The sequence below is a fragment of the Acartia tonsa genome, chromosome 2 (genome assembly GCF_053477335.1).
Source record: "Acartia tonsa isolate MP-2025a chromosome 2, ASM5347733v1, whole genome shotgun sequence".
Taxonomy (NCBI): Eukaryota; Metazoa; Arthropoda; class Copepoda; order Calanoida; family Acartiidae; genus Acartia; species Acartia tonsa.
Window position 1 is genome coordinate 27,512,408 of NC_137261.1, and position 20,789 is coordinate 27,533,196.

At 31.2% G+C, this 20,789-nt stretch overlaps 1 protein-coding gene and 1 long non-coding RNA gene across 2 annotated transcripts in view; one reads left to right on the forward strand and one right to left on the reverse strand.

Moving 5' to 3' along the window:
• Positions 1-20,229, reverse strand: part of LOC145308412 (uncharacterized) — a 28,644-nt gene extending 8,415 nt beyond the window's left edge. The window contains exons 1-10 of the mRNA XM_080150266.1: positions 20,090-20,229; positions 17,218-17,249; positions 15,702-15,745; positions 13,388-13,443; positions 12,980-13,027; positions 12,525-12,637; positions 11,533-11,589; positions 10,092-10,141; positions 9,733-9,787; positions 8,775-8,891 (exon numbers count right to left, since the gene is read on the reverse strand). Of these exons, the coding sequence (XP_080006392.1) occupies positions 8,775-8,891; positions 9,733-9,787; positions 10,092-10,141; positions 11,533-11,589; positions 12,525-12,637; positions 12,980-13,027; positions 13,388-13,443; positions 15,702-15,745; positions 17,218-17,249; positions 20,090-20,224 (707 nt within the window). The 5' untranslated portion in view covers positions 20,225-20,229. The remainder of the gene's footprint in view (positions 1-8,774; positions 8,892-9,732; positions 9,788-10,091; positions 10,142-11,532; positions 11,590-12,524; positions 12,638-12,979; positions 13,028-13,387; positions 13,444-15,701; positions 15,746-17,217; positions 17,250-20,089) is intronic.
• LOC145312767 (uncharacterized) lies at positions 6,296-7,463 on the forward strand. The gene is made up of 2 exons (XR_013877112.1): positions 6,296-7,163; positions 7,422-7,463. It is a non-coding gene; the product is annotated as an uncharacterized LOC145312767 (long non-coding RNA).
• Positions 20,230-20,789: the final 560 nt, after the last annotated feature.

Below are 20,789 nucleotides of genomic sequence, written 5' to 3' on the forward strand. Positions count from 1 at the left end.
TATCGTGCACAGTTAGGACTTTAAAGGCAACGGTCGTGCAATTAAAGAGTAGGTTGTCTATGCGGTGAATAGACGCTTTACACTACAGTTAAGATGCGGAGTATTTTTCAAGGTGCGTTGAGAGGTCTAGAACCTGAAGCGACACCAATCTCCTAAAAGTTCATCATGAAAAAGTATACATTGATAAACAAACATAAAAATGATCACATCTTTTTTTTTACAGAAATGCAAGATAAAATGCCTTGTTCTAAAACTTATATCCGCGCTGGGTAAGTATGAGACTGATAAACAGACTCACGCAAAAGCTTCGCCCCTTAAGCAATTTGATATCATATTGCATGGTCGATATATGTAATGAAAAGTGGATGCCCTACTCTGACATCATAGTTAGTTGTATCGTTATCTTTAATGTGTTATTTCCCACTCTGAAAATATATATCTAGATGTCTTTATTACGCCAGATATGGGCTCAACACATAAACACAAATATAAAACAATCAGAGATTTGGACTAGTATTATAGTAAGAATAAATCTATAGTATAGATGTATAACCAGGCATCACCTGGATCCCCTTGTTGGGGATCTTTTTTGTCCACTAGCAAATTGCTTGCTACTCTTTTGTGGCGACTGTTTTTCATATTCCCGACGCAATTGGTTGATTTTCAAAGATCCAATTGAAACTCGGCACTGGGTCCTCGGGAAAGTGGATATACAGTTATTTAACCCCCTCCGCCTCATGTTGAAAGCAGTTGTTAGCCATACAATTCGTGATTCGTTTAAAAAACAATTTTGAGGTCAAATAATTAATAGATGAAATCGGCTTTTAAGATATTAGATGCTATGCGATTCACATGAAGCTCTTTATAGTGCTTGTAAAAAATGACGTCATACATATTAAATGACCAATAATAGACTAATACACAGGCTAAATTACCAATGCCAGGCCAGTATACAATTTAATTGATCAATGGTAGGCCAGTATGACGTTATTTGTATAGGTACTTTAAAAAGCATCGATTCCCGTACATACCCAACTATAAATCGCTATCTCTCTTTTGGACCTTTTTAGCTTGGTGTTTTGGAAACGCGATAATTTTTAACATTTGGATCTTTTCCTTTGAATGTTCCATTCCACTCTATAAACGTTTCAGAAAAGTCCTAATGCCATTTTTTAACAAAACTATTTCAAGCTTTTTTGAAGAAAAAAATTTAATACTTGTCATATTCTATTGACTTAGGAAAAATGGATTCCTATATATGCCGATTAAGAACAATTTTATAATAGATCATAGATCATTATGGAATTTTCAAGAATCAACAAGATCGTTTGTTTAACTGTTGGATTAATTAAATTTTGCTGCCCTAAATGTTTCTATATTATGTTTTACTGATTATTTTTTATATGGAATTTTCCTCTATAATAGAACAAGAATAACAAGTTTTGAATAGTGCAACTGCCTTTTCAAACAATTTAGAGAATTTTTTTATGGATGATTGTCTTGGTACTTATATAGTGTGTTCCTTGCGGGATCGAACCCCCACCTAAACCTTACTAGAAATATGAGTAGAAGACGACTTTTGTAGTTTGAAATCATATTATCTAAGCAATGAAGCGCGGCATAGCCATATGTATGCGCCCCCACGCGCTTTCTTCCTTTGTATTGTTTGATGCCCTCAGCACGGCACATGTTATGTGACGAAAAATCATGTTTTGTAATAAAATGTGTGGTTTGCTGTTTGATTTTTTACCTCTATATACTTCCTGGCTTGATATGAATTAAGACTGGTGAGTATTCTTTCTTTTAACCTTTGAATTTTGAAGAATAGAGTGATTTTTTTTTGGTTTAAGATATAGCAAATTGATTTCTTTATTTTTTCATTAAAATAGACCAAATCATTGACTTATTTTTACCTACGAATAATTTTATATATTTTAAAATGATTCTGTTTGAAATTTATCAGTTTCTATTAAAAAATATGCACGTTTTCTTATTCGTTGAAACATTTTTAATATTTTGTATTAATTTTGTTATTATCTTTTTAGATCCCACCGTTTCATGGTGTAAATACACTATTTGTAAGTCTGTCAGCCGAAGAAGAAGCTGTACTGGATGACGTTACTGTTAATGTGCTGGATTATTGAATAATCTCTAGACCAGACTATAACAGTAATCAGTGCTAGTTAAAGTGACATTATGGCTCAATATAGCGAACTTGTCAAAGCGCAAAAAGTTATGGTGATCTGAAATGATTTATTTGATGAACTCTAGACGTTACCAACCATAATTGTAATCAGTGCTAGTTAAAGTGACATTATGGCTCAATATAGCGAACTTGTCAAAGCGCAAAAAAGTTATGGTGATCTGAAATGATTTATTTGATGAACTCTAGACGTTACCAACCATAATTGTAATCAGTGCTAGTTAAAGTGACATTATGGCTCAATATAGCGAACTTGTCAAAGCGCAAAAAAGTTATGGTGATCTGAAATGATTTATTTGATGAACTCTAGACGTTACCAACCATAATTGTAATCAGTGCTAGTTAAAGTGACATTATGGCTCAATATAGCGAACTTGTTACAGCGCAAAAAAATTATGGTGAACTGAAAAAGACTCTCAAAGCTATCGAAGATCTTAAATCATTGAAATTCATGATGGAGATAGCAGGCGATGATCTATATAACTGTAGAGTTGAGTTCATCTCTCTATGGGCTAAAGCTGCCGCCATAATTCAAAATGGTTTTGTGAAACCGCCTGGCACCTTAGTTGATGATATCGCCAGTATGTTTTACTTATTGGCCAAGGCCAATGTTGAGCCTTGTTTACCTTCTAAGAAGAAAAACACTGCTACGGCGAGCACTGCCGTAGCTGTTGATGATGAACCTGTTGGTTCTGCTTGTGAAGCTGTTGTTGATGCTGTTGTTTGTGTTGCAGTCAATTCTGATGTTGAAGTTACTGCTGCAGCCGTTGACAACATTGCTACGGCGGGTGTTGCCGTAGCCGTTTCTGATGATAATGTTGTTTGTGTTGCAGTCAATCCTGATTATATTGAAAATAGTGCTGTAGCCGTTGATAACATTGCTACGGCGGGTGTTGCCGTAGTTGTTCACAATGCTGATGTTGGTTGTGTTGTAACCAACTCTCATGATGTTGGTGATAGCGCCGCGGCCGTTCCTGATGATAATGTTCACGTTCCAGCCGTTGCTGCTGTCGTCAGAGTTGCAGCCAATTCTAGTGTTGAAGTTGTTGCAGTTGACGCTGATGCTGATAGTATTGCAGTTAATACTGAAGTTGTTGCTGTTGCAGACAACATTGAGGTTGGTAGTGTTGATAATCACTGCCGAAGAGGCTTCCAACTGCTGAAGATGGTTGGAGGAAGCGGAGCAGCTTTGAGGGCTGTCTCCACAACAGAGAAAATTATAGAATATTTCTCTTGTGCAATTAAATTAGTGCCATGTGATAATGGCCGCCGACACTTTGTATTCGATACAGGGTGGTCATTTTGAAGCAGTCCAGCCGCGGATTTTTGTAGCCAAGCTGGCCAGGGAAGTACTGACAGAAATACCTATCCCTGCACATCTAATCTACGACATAAACCATTTATGTGTGAAAATGATCTCCTAAAGAGAAGAAATGTTACAAGTTATATATTAGGCTTGTGAAGGGAACCAAAATGGGTTCTGTAAAGAATAAGTATTCATTATTCAACTAATTTTATTGTTCATATTTAAGCACAAAAATTCTACAAAACTGTTTAAACTTTTAAAGCAGATTTTAAAAGATTTTGTTTCTTTAAGTATGATTTTGAAAAGCAAAAGTTTGTGTGTATTAAATACCAAATGATTTTGCAGATTTTTAAATTGAGAAAAATAGTTTTTTTTTACAAATTATTTTTCTAGGTATTTTTTTCATGGTTCACGTTTACTTAAAAAATGTTATTTCTCAGATTCTCATATGAAATAATGCATTAAAGTAAAGAACACAACATGTAATATTATTATGATAATGTTTAAAATATTCCTTATTATTATTTTAAAAGATTATCGCAAAAAAAATCAAGATATTCGTAGTAATATACGTACCTAGCAATTTCGGACAGTTTAAAACCTTGAGAAAGTAATTTATAGCAATTATTTTCCTAGGTACATATATTTTTTTCGTTCATGTTTAAAAAATGTAAACTCTATTTCTATGAGATAAGCATTTATAATAATGAACACGATGTATGATATTATTAAAATATCGATTATTATTTTATATGAATATCGCAGAATTAATTTAAGATAAACTATGCATATTTTAAATTAACTTTACCTTCATTTTTATCGCAGATATTAAAATTGAAGCAGTATTTTTTTTAAAAGAAATTACCCATTTCTTAAGATTTATTAGTAACGCAAATTTTCATACAATTTTGTTTTAACTTATAAATGAGTTCAAGATTTTATTTTTGACGCATAAAACTAAAGTTTTCTAATCGAATATGTAAGTTTTTTCAATGAATTTCATTTGATCGGGACCTGGGATTTTTTCGCGTAAAAAATCTTAGGTACTTATTTTTTTTTAGACACGAAGCATTTTTGTTCCTTGTTGGACACAACATGAAATATGATATATTGATAAGAAATAAGAATGAAACACATTTAATCATTTGAAGAATTAATTTTCTTTTCATATATTTACATGCATTTCAAAATAATTTAATATTAATCGTATATTTAAGTTATTTTTTTCGTTCTGAAGATTTACCTAAAATAAAAGCAGTTAATTTTCATGAAGAAAGCAGATTTACTTTGATTTGTTTTGATTTTCTTGAAGCAGAGATTTGATGAATAATTTGATAATTGATTTGATGAATTATTATTGATTAATTTTAACTTTTATGTTAAAGATGTGTGTCGGTATGTATTTCTTGTATTCCCTGGCAAGTTCGAACCCATTAATCCCTTTTTCCTTACACCAGAATTCCCCAGAGAATGAGTGTGTTACGCGGCATTCCTAACTATCTCCGCGCGGCGCGTGGCTTGTAAACGAACAAAAGAGACGCGCACTTTTCCTTTGATAAGTCCCATGTGAGGAGCTACGTGAATGAAAATAATGTATTGCTTGAATATACATGCGCTCTGATGTGTGGAAAATCTCAAATAAGCCTTCCTGCTTAGTTTGACATCATATGTGGTAAGAATTTATCTTTTAATTCTTGAAAATAAGCATAGAATGGTACAATTTTATGAAGAAATTTAAATCATTAATTTTTCAACAAATAGACCATTTAACTGCTAAGTTTTGATATACGAATATTTACTTTTATAATGTTGATTATTTTATTCTAAAATTATCAATTTCTGATGCGATTTAATATGATTCGTGCCAATTTTAAGTTTATAGAAAATTCATATTTTTTTTATTAAATTAAAATCACGAAACCTCGATGCTAAAAAATAATAACAATTAATTTTATGTAATTAATTCTTATATTTTTGTTTTAGACTCACTGTTTTCATGGTAATAAATACACATTCGTAAACTTCACTATGTTGGTCATTCGGAGGGCTTCAAGATAAGATTTCGAGAACGGCTAGGCATTGCGTTCCGAAACAAGATGTTTGAGTCCAGCGCCAGAAACCCTGCCCACAGCTAGCTCAAAGAAAATTGTCGACTTGGTAGCCGGAGGCAGGGATTCTTGTGCCAGGCATATAAAATAATTGATTCTTGCAATTATTTTAAAATGTTTGTAGTTTGAATATTCAGCCGGAACTGAATATGATTATTTTGTGTGTATTGACTGTATCCTGTTGGAAAGCAATTACGCAAAAGATTTAGAGAGTTCGTAGATAAAGGCTTATTACCTACGTAACCAAAGAGCAAGTTTTGTTCAAACTTTTTGATAAGAAAATGTTAAGTCAACAATTTTTAAAGCCCTTTTCATTTTTCTGAGCTTAATTTAAATTTGCATATTGCAAAAATGCATTTTTAATTTTATTTGAAGTTTTATTTTGATGATTTGATACAGTCATTTTGTGTGTTCTTAGATTTAAGGATGCTTTATTTATTTCGATGATTTTAATGCATTTCATTTTTAGCATTAAGGATTCGTTTTATTATTATGATTGATTATGAGCTCCTAATGAAAGATTAGGTACTCTTTTATATTATTTCTTTCTTTCTTTTTTGAGTAAAAAGATTTGATTGAAACGAAGTTTCTAATTTTATTATTTCTTTCTTTCTTTTTTGAGTAAAAGATTTGATTGAAAAGAAGTTTTTCTGATTTTATTATTTCTTTCTTTCTTTTTTGAGTAAAAGATTTGATTGAAAAGAAGTTTTCTGATTTTATTTATTTCTTTCTTTCTTTTGAGTAAAAGATCTGATTGAACTATTTAATCTTGATGATTTACCTTATGATGATTTTATGATACAGTTTTGATGTTTAGATTTAAAGATATTTTATTCTATCGTATAAAATATTATTTTTAAAAACCCTTTTGGGTACCTGATGAATGTTTGGGTACCTTCGTAATTATGGTCTAGCAAATTAATTCAAAAAGCAAATTCAAAATTGAATTCTTTTGTTTTAGTTGTGAGGCTATGTGGCACCAATGTTGTGTGTGAATGGGAAATGTGAAAGTCTTCAATGATGTATACATTTTCTCCTATTCCTTTATTCCTGCTTATAATGTGTAAGTGAGGCAGTTTGAGTTGTTGTGGATATTCGTGAATGTTTTTTACGAGCGAATTTGAGGCCATAGGGCCATTTTTTAAACTCTTGTGATTTATGTCGTCATGAGTTTTGACTTTTGTGGACACTGTCTGCACACAAAATTGCAAAGAATGTTAATGATGTGTTCGATTCCTCAGTTCACAGGCGGGTGTGTCTTGGTACTTATATAGTGTGTTCCTTGCGGGATCGAACCCCCACCTAAACCTTACTAGAAATATGAGTAGAAGACGACTTTTGTAGTTTGAAATCATATTATCTAAGCAATGAAGCGCGGCATAGCCATATGTATGCGCCCCCACGCGCTTTCTTCCTTTGTATTGTTTGATGCCCTCAGCACGGCACATGTTATGTGACGAAAAATCATGTTTTGTAATAAAATGCGTGGTTTGCTGTGTGATTTTTTACCTCTATATACTTCCTGGCTTGATATGAATTAAGACTGGTGAGTATTCTTTCTTTTAACCTTTGAATTTTGAAGAATAGAGTGATTTTTTTTTGGTTTAAGATATAGCAAATTGATTTCTTTATTTTTTCATTAAAATAGACCAAATCATTGACTTATTTTTACCTACGAATAATTTTATATATTTTAAAATGATTCTGTTTGAAATTTATCAGTTTCTATTAAAAAATATGCACGTTTTCTTATTCGTTGAAACATTTTTAATATTTTGTATTAATTTTGTTATTATCTTTTTAGATCCCACCGTTTCATGGTGTAAATACACTATTTGTAACTGCATCAGTGCCTTATTCATTGGAAGTAGTGAGGATGATTGTGCTTCATGCACTTAAGATCTCATAGACGGCCACGTAGGCCTAAGTACCGAGATATTCGGCCCAAAGTACCGAAACAATGATGGAAAGAAAACGAAGTAGCGGGTTTCGTCATATTTTCAGTAGCTTTTCTCCTATTTCTGCGAAGCTAATTTTCTAACCCTGCGAGGCAACATTTACCATTTAAAAAACCTAACCTAAACTAATTGAAAAACTTTAAATTATTGCCCGTCAATTAGGTGTAGATTTACGAAAAAGGAATACAGTTTTTTTTAACTTTTTATATTTGTTTAGGAGTTTCGCTGCCAATAGGTATAATTATCCTTGATTGTTTTAAAAACAACTACCGGAGTCGCCCCTAGCCTCTAGGGACTTTGCCACTCTATTAAAAATGCAAAATTATAAGTGAGGTTTATGGTTTTGTTCTATGAGTGCTCCTAATCCTTATGGGAATTTTTTTGTTTTTTTGGGGGTTGGTGGTGTCCAACCCCCCAAGAAAATAGCAAAAAACCACCACAGGACCAGTAGGCATATTCAGAGAAGAATCCAATCGGTTCAGTGGTTACCGAGGGACAGAGAGAAGGACGGTCACACGGACAGACATCATTCTATTTTGTATTATAGATTATTAGTGTTGAAGGTTGATAACCTAAAAATCCAACCTCACCAATGTACGCCAATGTTTACGCAAATATATTTGTATAGTAAATGCATAATCATACACAACAAATATGAATATGTACAAATAAAGCTTCCCTGTAAACAACATAAACAAGATTAACATGTGAAATATATGTTTGTAGATAGAAAATCAAATAAAAATGAGGGATTATTCATCTATTTTTTAGGGTTTTTTTTCCCACTCCTTCTCTCCTCATCCCTCATTTTTATGACGTCAGAATTTTTTTGAGCGACTTTCTTCGTCTTCTTATTTTTCAACAATCCGTAGCTGAGTAGCACTTCAAATGAATGGCTGTCGAGCCCTGACTATACTTTTTATAATTTTTAAAAACAGATAATAATACACGCTTTTTATCCCATGTCAGGAATAAGGTATAACCAACAAGCGAAATAAATCTGAAATAATACTTGGGGGGCAAATGTAAAGGTCGTCAATTCTACTATGTGTTGACCCCAAACTACAGCTGAAATTAACGTATAGGTTTCGTGATTTTTTACCGAATTAATTTCTTTGTTGGTATAAGCTGATTTTATGAACGTTGTTTATTTGAAAATATCGTTTTGTTGACAGGGAAAACTTTGAACTCCCTCTAACCTTAGATTATCTTGTGGGTGAGGCGATGCTTTGGTTTTTGTTGAATGATCCGTAAACGCTGCATAATCTGAGGCTTTCTGAGTGAAATCCATTTGCCCAGCCAGATTTAGATTATCCCTAGAAAAGAATATTATTTAGTTTAGTGGTAAACACACGGTTGATTTACCAATATAAAAGACAGATTTTAAAATAATCAGAGTAAAATAAAACGATAAGAAAGCACGACAATAAAATAGAAGAAAAAACCTAAAATCAACAAGGATGACAAGTTATAAATGTAAGAGCAGCAATAAAGATAAAAATAAATAAAAAAAAGTAATCAATGACTGTATGTATCATGTAACAATTTCTATACTCTTAATAGCCTTTTTTGGTGGTGTTGGTTGCAAATGCTTTTGTAATAAAGAGTAAGAATTTTTGTCTGAAAATAAAGAGCTCGGAAATTTACTGGTTTGATTTGTTATATTTATTTAATAAAGCTCTAAAAAGCCTTTTTCAGACATTCTCCGCCTCTTCTAGAGGCCAGGGCGAAGTAACTAATGACTATTGTTAAAAAGTTCAAACCTGTAAATATGAGTTTGTAATATTCATTTTAGACGTTTACAAATCAAAGCATATCATCATACATTTTAGATTGTTAATACAGATTTAAAATTTATCAAAGCAAAATGAAACATTAACAACAAAGTAAAAATAATAGGATTGTGCTTTTAGAATATAAAGTATGAAAGACGGATTTACAATTTTTAACGAAAAAAAGACAATTAAAAAAAGGGGCCACTCAGTATTTTGTCAGTATATAGTAAAATACATGGATTTTTAAAGAATAGTAATATAGGTTTCTGTTGGAATCAGGCGGTCGAAGTACATTAACACAAGAATTAATGCTGTATATGCGCAGCAATAACAATATCAGACCAAAAATATCAAAATGTAAAAATCTGCTTCAAAAAAATACCTTGGTTTAGCAGAACTCTGTCTTGACTTTGTATGGTATGCTATTAAGGTGTCATCTGAAGAAAAAAATCACTGTTACTACGTAAAATATTGCAGCCAAGCTGTTTCAAATTTCTAGCAACTGCTTTCCTAGCATCTAGGAGCTCTTTTTTCAAAGGAGTAAGGAGATAGGAAATTTCCTAAAATCAAACTTAGATATAGAAATTAAAAAAACTTCCATAAAATGAAGAACTCAATCGGTTCAGTATTTACCGAAATCATAAACTACTATAATTAGAAATAACAGAAACTAAAAACCTGTATCATATTTGGTGATGAATGTCAAGACCATTTTCTTAATGAAATTATAACATGAATTACCTAAAGATCTGTTTGGAAAATGTCTATCACCAGAAAGCGCAAGGTTATCTCTAAAAAATATGAAATAATAATTTTTTTTTAAAATTTCATTTTTAATTTCTTATATAAATTATTATTTTTACTTATTCAGCAGATAATTTATAATCTATCTTTTAAAATTTTAAGTAAAACACAAAAAATCACTTTTTTTCTATATATGTTTATAAATATGTTTACTACAAATCTGGGTTACTCTTATGTTTAAGTGTTTATTTGCTACTAGCGGCTACGCTTCTAGAGGCAATTAGGGGCACTTAGCGAATTGAATTGGATAACTTATTTTCTTTATTTAGATTTTAAAAGAAAAAGTAAAAAAAAAATTGGGGGGAGGGATTTTTTTGTTTGGGGGGGGGGGGGGTGTGCTTCCTCACCATTTTTAATTTTAGTTTAAAAAATAAAATTGAAAATTTTTTTTGGGGGGGGGAAGTTATTTATGTTTAGGGGCGATTTTTCTTGGTACCCTCCCCCAAAATAGTTATGAACCGTCCAGGGACCTTTCACAAGCTACCCTGTTAAGGAGAAACAAAAAGACAGACAAACACACATCCTATTACTTTATTATAAGGATAAATCTATTTACTATAAATCTGGTTTACTTCTTTGTTTAAGTGTTTATGTGCTATGACTGATAAATAGCTCTGCTAAGGATGTAAAAGACAACCGTAACAAATAGATGGATTACTCACATTAAAGAATAACAACTCAAGCTTATAATAAAAGCAGTCTTTTTTAGAAGGCTGTAATGGTAACTTAATCAGCAGCTAAACTTGCAGCTGGCAGTTATTCAAGAATACGCAGCATTAGTTGAGAATTTTTGCGATCACAATCGGATAAAAGTTGTTGAAAGTCACAAATCAGCTTCTGTCTATAGTCATTAGTAAGTAAAAATACAAACTATACATTCGCTAAGGTGGCCTTTTCTTTAACAATTAAAGGACTGGCAGCAAAGAAATTTTGATTCAGCTTACTTAGAGTAAAACACTAGAAGGGGTTAAATAACTGTATTCCCCTTCCCACGGACGTTCCATTGGATCTTTGAAAACTCAATGGCGTCGATAATATTAACACAGCCAAGTTGTTACAAAGGAGCATGAAGCAATTTGCTAGCAGATGAGAAAGGTCCTTAACAGGGGGATCCAGGTAGTCGTCTGGTTATACATCTATACTATAAATTTATTATCTTAATACTAAACGGGATTGTCCTTTTTGGAATTCATTTTCCTTTTTCTCTGCAGATTATAATAATTAACCCTGAATGTAAGAGATTTTTCTAACAACAAGAAAGTGTCCCCAAAGAAACTATTAAGGGTTTGGTTACAGCAGATTTTTAAGCTTGATGAGTGAGCAATCATTATGTGATTATAGAATATTTATTAATACAAAGAATCAGATGATAACTGACCTTGGTTTAGTAGCCAAAGTCCTCGTTGATTGGGCACTGTAAGAACTTGGCTCATATCTATACAGGGTTAACACAGTGGGTTAGTAGTGGATATTATAGTACACAGTTACACAGTAGGTTAGTAGTGGATATTATATTACAATATTACACAGTAGGTTAGCATTGGATATATAAATAATATATTACAATAGCATTGTTCATATCTATACAGGGTTAACACAGTGGGTTAGAAGTGGATATTATAGTAAAGTGTTACACATTGGTTTATTCGTAGATATCAAAAAGTATTTCACAGTTTTGCTTTCAGTGTCAAAACAATGGGTTAGTATTAGTAGACTTAAATGTTTTTAATTGATAAATATATAAAGTTCGATAAGAAATATCTAAATCAAATAAAGGTTGAAGAAAGTACATGAACTACCCACTGTGTAACATATTTACTTGTATGCAATTTGCAAGTTAATTGTTCCCCTTTTGGACCATGCAGTTAATTAAAGATACAGTGTTATCAATTTTCTTTCAATGTACAAAATAGCTTTAAAATATACAATTATGTTTAGTCAAAAAGAACAAAGAAAAGATTTCCAAATATAAAAAAACGGATCTAATGCAGTTTATGAAACATGTTTGTTCATTTGTTTTTATGAAAGGTTCGATTCCATACGTCCATTAACATTTATTTTAATAAACTAAATCAAAATTTTTAAATACTTTAGTTAGGTCTAATTTAAAAATTCTACGCAATTTATATTTTTTGTCTATTATAAATTACCACACTGTATAACAAATGATTAGTTGTAATAATCAGAAAAAAGTAATAAATAAAATTTAGACCAATAAAATTCAACCCCTAAAAGTGTGAAAAGTTTGTATTTATATCTTACGTTGCTTGAAAATAATACACTATATAATATACTGTATAAGATATTGGAGGATTTTTCTGCTCCATTTACCTATCCTTTGACCTGTGAGAATTAATGATAAAGTTGTACCTTTCCTTATTACCATAGTCGATGCTGCCAAAGAGAGAAAGATTATCCCTCGGCTTCATGTTGGGGTAAGTGAATATTCCATTGTATGATTCCCACCCCTGGCTATAGTCATCCTAGAAAAAAAACAATTATTTTATATTTTTTTATTTACTAGAGGCTACGCTCTTCGAGGCCTCTAGTGGCCCTTGAAGGGGGCGGGAGGAGTCGTCCTACTTAAATTTATGTTATTTATGTTTTTAAAGTTAAAAAATTGGAGGAGGGAGGCGGGTATTTTTTCTAGGGGTGATTTCTCTTGGGAGGGTGTTGGTACTATCCCCCAAAATCGCTATAAACCTTCCCAGGACCTATAAAAAGCTACAATGTAAAGAAAACCATATTGGTTCAAAGGTTAGCGAGATTCTTCGGCACAGACAGAAAGACATACAAACATTCTGTAACTTTATCATTATTATTACCTTTAATGCAGTCCCCGTTGAATATCGTCTTTGACTATCATACACATTCTTAATACATTTATCAAATTAAAATATTGATAAAAAGGGATTAATTAGGGTGTTTTTTAAAACAATTGCCTATAGAGAACTGAACCCCCCTTCCCTTATCTTTGATATTTTTTTAGACACGGGGGTTTATTTTTTTGCTATACCCAACCTAACATAATCTGACTTACGTCATAAACAAACAAAAGACGAACTAACCCCCCCCCCCTCTTGATCTTTAAAAAAATTCTTTCAAAACGGGGGAGATTTTCAAATAATTTAACATACAGAAAAAAAAATAGTGAACATGTATGTAGTTTTTATTATTTAACTAAATTTTAGATGTTTAATAGACAGGAAATTTAGTTAAATAATGATACTCACATTTGTAGTTGCAGGTCTTGAATAACCTGTGTAGTTATTTGTTACAAATTCATCATCTAAAATAAAATAATAATAATGACATTAGTTATTTCTCGCATCGTATTATAAACAGCTTTCCGCGGATATAAAATGTACAATTGTAAGATTAAAACCAGTTTTTTGGCCCGTGCCTTCGTATAAGTGTACAATTTTATATTCATAGAAAACTGGATACTATACGATGCTAGACATCATTTTTTCAAATGGATGAGAACCAGTTCTAATCCACCGGATATTAATCGGTTTCGAATGAATACGAGAAATGAAATTAAATACCATGAAACCAAAGTAAAAAAATAATTTTACAAATACTACATTAAAGATATTTAAAATTTGCTTCGATTTCATTTCATTACTAAAATTACATTTCAGAACACCAGAACACCAAAATCAATGGCGATAATTGTTACGTTTTTAGTAATTTACCCTCAAATATCTACCAGTTAGCAAAGGCAGAAATTGACACATACGATTTGGGGCTTGGATAAATCTACCGTCCGTTTTACCATCCCTGTATCCCTGCTTTAAAGCACCACTTTGGTAAATTACTGTGTGTTTGTTTTGTATCCTTTTCATAATTTGCACTTTTGTGCTATAATAAACTTTATCGTAAATATAGGTTCATTTACTACCCTTTTTATGTAATTATTACTTATGCATAAAAAATCAAATCGAAATTATAATCCCTAATGACGTAATTTTAAAATTGTCTATTATCATAATGTGACGTCAAACAGAATACATCAGTCAGAAGTTTTTAAATTTATCCTCTTTTTAAAGGCACTGTAAAGAGCTTCCTGAAAAAGGGATTTTTACGGGGAAAGGTCTTCGGGGCTATGAGCTGAGTGTGTGGTGTTCTTCTAACCAAAAGCCTTGGACCGATGTAAATTAAACTTCCCTAAAAAATTGTGAAATGATTATTTTATAGGGTCCAAGAAATTAACGAACATACCGAACGACATATATAGACTGATGAAAAAGACCTTTATTCTAAAATATAGTATTGTAAACTTGAATTTAGTTACATGTATCTAAACAATGTCCTAAGTTTACTTGCTTTTTAATGCATTTTAAATGAAAGTAAAGTTGTTAAAACTCATTTAAAATTGTTAATAAAATTAAGCATATCATTTTACAAATTTAATTGCATTGTAAAGTTACCAAGTTTGATTCAAATTTCAGCGGATGAGACTTTTGTTATTCATAGATTATGATTCTATCTGCAAACCGTTGAAAATTAAAGTTTTGTCTTACTAGTTAAGGCTGCAATCGGTTTAAATTCTTTTTCAAATGTTGAACTATTTGGTCTAATGTGTTATTATATGGACATGTTGTTAGGTTGAGTTGCTCTTGGACTGAATAGCAAACAGCATAAAGAAAGCAATAAATCCTTTGATTGTATTATATTCGTCTGAAGATTCTAACTGTGCATGTTGCGCTTGTTTTAAGATGTTTCATCTTCTTTTTTGTCTTGAAAAGAAGTTGCTCTTATTAAAATCTTGGATTTGATGCAATGTTATTTTATTAGATTGTAATAGTTATTTATCGTATCGTATTATAAATATCTTTCTGCGGATATAAAAATGTGCAATTATAAGATTTAAACCAGTTTGTATATTCGTAGAAAACTGGATATAATACTACAATGCTATACATAATTTTTCAATATGGCTGAGAAACGGTTCTAATCCAGCGGACATTAATCGGTTTCGATGTGATACTTCAAAAAAACTATTTTATGAGTTCATGTCACTATGGCTGTATTTTACAAAGTTTGGACAAGGTTTGAAAAATAATCTCGGATGCATTCTAAAGAGGTTATAATGCACAGCGGGATAGGTAACTTGGTTCTGATTTTGTATCTGTAATATTTCTCTTTTTAATGTTTATTTTGCAAAAAAAATAGAAAAAAGTATCAGTTTATGTTAACAGGGATATAAAGGGATAAGACAATGGCAGATCAATTAATGTTCATCCCCAATGATTTACGCCTTCTGGAGATTAAAATTATTGGTTAAAACGTTTGAAAACTCAACTATATAAAATAACCATAATTTAGTTAAAGTCCCCAATGTTGTTAAGTTAACGAATATGAAAACGTTATTATAAAACTTTAGGGACTAGTGTAATAAACAGCCCTTTGTCCTCTGTTTTTCTGATATGTTCAACAGTAACGATAAGATATGTATGTATATACATATAACTCGTAAGATTTTTCTTGTTTAGTTAGGTTTGTTGTTATCAGCCGCAGCCGCCAAATTTTAAAATGAATTACCTGCAGAATATTTATTCAATTCACTGACTGGCTCATAATTCCATCTAAAAAAATGAAATAGATATTACTTAGTTTCTTTATTAGACTAATTTTGAGAAAGGGGATCAGTTTTGGCTGTATTCCCCATGTAGTTGAATGTAACCATTTAGTCAAATGTGCTTATTAAGTAAAACTGTTTTTAATCATTACCATATCATAAATATGCATGTATTTGGTCATAATTAAGAACAGTTTGACTTAACAAATGCATTTGACTAAACGGTTTCACACAACTTTATGGAAAATTGGCGAAAAAAATTACCCATTTTTATTTGGCTAGCCTAAGAGTTAGTGTTTCCTATATCTTATTTCTAAGTAAAACTGATCAAACCCTAACTCTATTGTTATTTTGGAAACTTTTATAGTATTTTACCTATTGTCTGTCAAAATCAGGGCTTAAACCCTTTTTGGACTATGATTTTTTTTTAAAAATGAGGTATTGTCATATTTGGGTCAGGTTTAGAAATGTAGTTGAGTTTATCTTTGTAAAAGGTTGATTTCCGGCTTATATGCAGCTGATGAGCCCTTGTCAAAAAGCTTACTAAAACATAAATATACTATGTACGAATATAAGATTATATGGATATCATCTTTAATAATCATCAATTGATGTCAACATTGGACATACAATATAACAAAACAAGAATGGTTAAATCTATATCAGAATAGGAAAATATTAAAGGTAGGAAGTTTAAGAAGACGGAGGACTATGACATTCGGAGCTACTAATTATTTGACTTTAAGCTCTTTATATTGCTCATAAAAAATGACTTCATACAATACAAATGAACAATGGTAGGCCAATACACAGAGTAAATTACCAATGGCAGGCCAGTATACATTTTAATTGACCAATAGAAAGCCAGTATGACGTCATTTTTTATAGTCACATGTGAATTATACAATTACTGCGCTACTAAATCAAGTATATAACATATTTCCTAATCATATATTAAGTATATTATTCAGAAATAATTCCAGGAAAGGATTTAATAATCTTTGATGTCTAAGTACATATGTATATGTAGAATATATCTACTTGCAATTTATATATTAGTATATATGTGTATAGTGCCGATAAAAATGAAGTCATACAATACATATGACCAATGATAGGCCGATATATATTTTACCATTGGTAAATATAACTATATAGTGGCCTATCATTGGTCGTTGGTATTGTATGACGTCATTTTTTTATAGGCACCATAAGCTGCTTCTATACAACCTGTTGCTAAAGTTTAAATATCTAGGCAAAAAATGTCAAATTATGACTCGATTTGGCATTAAACTTTGCTTTTCTGAAACAAAAAATCTCAGAAACAAAGAGTTGTATTTGCTCTCAGGGAAACTTTTTTGCTTATCATGTATATCATTTGAATCTAGAATTGTTTTTGCTTAGGTATACATTGGTCATTCAGCGATAAAAAAGCGGTAAAAAGACGAGAAAAAATCTGAATAAAAAATTATGTTTTACCTTGTATCGTTTCCGCCAAGATATTCATCCTTCTAAATAAAAAAGATAATTAAGATTAAGCAATTAAAAAGAACGACAATGTTCGGTCCTAGGACAAACGCAGGAGTGACAAACGTCAGAATGGACAAACTTCAGAGTTAACACGTAACCCAACCTAGTCTTTATAGCAATACCAAATTAACTTAATATTTTGGTACTTCTGCGTTTGTTCACTCCGACGTTTGTCACTCCTGCATTTGTCCTAGAACTCAATATTCTTTATCAAACGCTGCAAACCAAAATATGTCGATCTCCCTTTGTTATCTAAAGATTATGAAAATTTAAGAACATCAATTGCTTGAAATTTGAATTGAGCTTATCCTATGATATATGTGTTTCATCGTTAAGAAAATTTTAGCAGGGATCTAAAGGGATAAGACAATAGCCGATACATTGATGTACATCACATAAAATTACTTCTTCTATAGATTACAATTAGTGGTTGCAACGTTTTGACAAAAAAAACAATCAAATTCAATAAAAGTGTCCAAAGTTATTAAAGCAACGTATAATAAAACTTTATATCAATAAACAGCCCAATGTCCCCTACCTCCCTAGAAATTTAGGCTGTTTTTACTAAGGATCATATAATCTAAACAGATAAAATTCCCATATTATCATAAATACTTTCATACTTAATTTATTAGTTTACCTTAAATACAATCTATTCTTTAATCTTATACTTTTCTAATAGGAAATGAAGTAAAAAACTATATAAAATATTATAATGAAAAGTACATACACTAGAATAATTATACACGGTCATTGTTTGAAATGGTCAAGTATTTGACTGGTTAAATTTGGTTTCTCCATACTTTCTTTTATTAATTGTCACATACGGGTTGCTTCATTTGTATGGGACAGAAATATATAAATTATTTCCAAGAAACAGTGACATTTATTCAACAGTTTTGATCAATTTAAACTTATTTCTATCTTAAACATGATTTTTTTACAATAGAAAGTAGCGAGTAGAGAGGGGACATTTGGCTGTCTATTACACTAGTTCCCAAAGTCTTATGATAAAGTTTTCTTATTCGTGGTCTTGACAACCATGGCGACTTTTAATGGATTTGATTGCTTAGTTCATTTAGCTTAGTGCCCAAACGTTTCCACCACTGTTTGTAATCCACAGGAGGGGTAATTTTGTGTTTCATCATTGTAGATGTACATCAATTTTTCGGCCATTGCCTTATTCCTTTAGATCCCTGAAAAAAAAGGTTTCCCAGTTTCATAAAAGGACTAACAACCAACCATCCATTAAAGCGAAGCACTGAAACGGTAGGACAAACACTTATATAGTGTCAGAACTGAATAATCAGAATATAAATGTATAAGAGTCGAAGCAAAATTGTGAGTAAATTTGTTGAAAAACTGCTTGATACAGGATAATGTTTATGGACATTTTAGGACTTGATTATAGAGTTGATTCGCTTATAACATTATACTTTGTTATCCCAGGAATCAACAAATCTAAAATCAGATCAATCGGATGATTGGATTACATAAAAATTTATTGTTAAAAAAGTAAAAAAATCAATATGTTTTAAATGGACGTACGGACATTCTTGTAAGGATTATAGAGTTGCTACGTTTTCTAAATTGTACCTAACTACAACAGGAATCATCATGCAAAGTTTGGAATCGATAGGACAATTATAACCTGTTTAAATTAACGAAAAAACGATATTTGTTTGTGACGGACGGACGTACGGACCTACCCTAATTATAGAAAAGCTTCGCTTTTAATAAATGTACATATTTTTGAGAGCCCTATTGAGTTAGGATTAATTAAGTAAGGGAAAGATAAACGTGTCATTGAAAAAATAAGAATGATTGGTTTCTGCAAATTGTAGTAAACGCTAAAAATTAAAACATACAATACATGAATCAAATCAATTTAAGCAAATCAAATATTTGTCCTTATTTAACAATTAATTTTAATTGTTATAAATTCTTTCTAATTCCATATTACTATAATAATTTATTGTAATTGAATTTGTTGTTAATAATAAGTTTTTATGTTTATTTGCTTTCTTTTAATTTTACTATTTTCAGAATTAAGTTATTGAAAAATACTGGTTAACTACATTGTTCAATCTAATACAAATAATTGATTATCAAGTATATCAACAAGGTAGACAACATCCATAAGTAGCGAAGAAAACAAACAGAAAACAAAGTAACATATAGTTTTTAAATCCCCGATGGGCCCAAGGGCCGGATTAACAAAACTAATATTAATTCTGTGACTTTTATTTTAGTATTCGTGGAAAATAGTCTTTAATTAATAAGATACTATAAATAGCGGATATTAATCGGTTTCGAAGCCATACTTGAAATGATTTTATGAAAATTTTAATCAAATGAGAAAATAAAACTTTGAGGTTATTATCTTGTCGTCAAAAACTATATTTATGTTAGATTTTGATTTTGTACCAGGATTACTGCGCCCTAATTTTCTTAGTTACAGTTTAAAAATTACAAAATTATCAAAATTAGTTCATAAGTAATCAATATTAATAATAAACTTTACAACAAATTTAGTTATAGAGGACTTGACTATAACAAACCAAAAATGAAGGGGACAATGGGTTGTTTACTACACTAGTCCCCAAAGTTTTTGATAACATTTTCTTAAACTTTGGCTTGACAACTTTGAGGACTTTTGATGATTTTTGAAAAGTGAATTCATTTAATTGAAAGTTCAAACTCTTCAACCAATAATTGTAATCTACAGAAGAGGGAATATTGTGTATTATCATTGAGGATGTACATCAATTTATCGGCATTGTCCTATCCCTTTAGATCTCTGATAAAAACAGATTCTCACCGCACTATATAACTCTAGGTCCATAGGAAGGGCAGGGATTTCTGGAACACTTGACCGTCGTGGTTCCCCTTCATAGTAACCATAGTCAGGTGAATACGAATTCCTCGCATTATCCGCCTCCTTGTAGGTACCCATTCTTGTTAACTGAAAAAAAAGTAAAACTTTTAATATTTCCTATTTACAGTAAAACACTAAAGGAGAAGGGGTGAAATAATTGGAACTCCCCATCACAATATCCTTGTACCGACTCTCAATTGGGTCATTGAAAATTGATAAATATTAACACAGCTAAGTAGCAGAAAACAATTTGGAAGCAGACGAAAACGAAAAAAGGCAATTGAAATAAGGAGGGAGGTAGTTATCTGTATATATATCTATACTATAAATCTGTTATTTCCTAGACCATTCTATTCATAAAAGAATTAAAAAGTATAGTAGGAACAATCTTACCACTTTATTAGTTAGGAATCAGTGGCGTCCACAGTGAGGGGGAGGGGTGTAATTACTTGAGGAGGATGAAAAGGGGAAGGTAATTCATCACAAGTTTAATTTTTAAAGTGCTGTTGATACCCCCTTGTGCAGGTCTATGTTGAGAAGTGTACACATTTGTTTTAAAGATTTTTTTTCATTTCCACATTATGATAAGCAAGTATTAAACAGTTGAATTTTCTAGGATATTATATGCTTAAAGAATTTATAT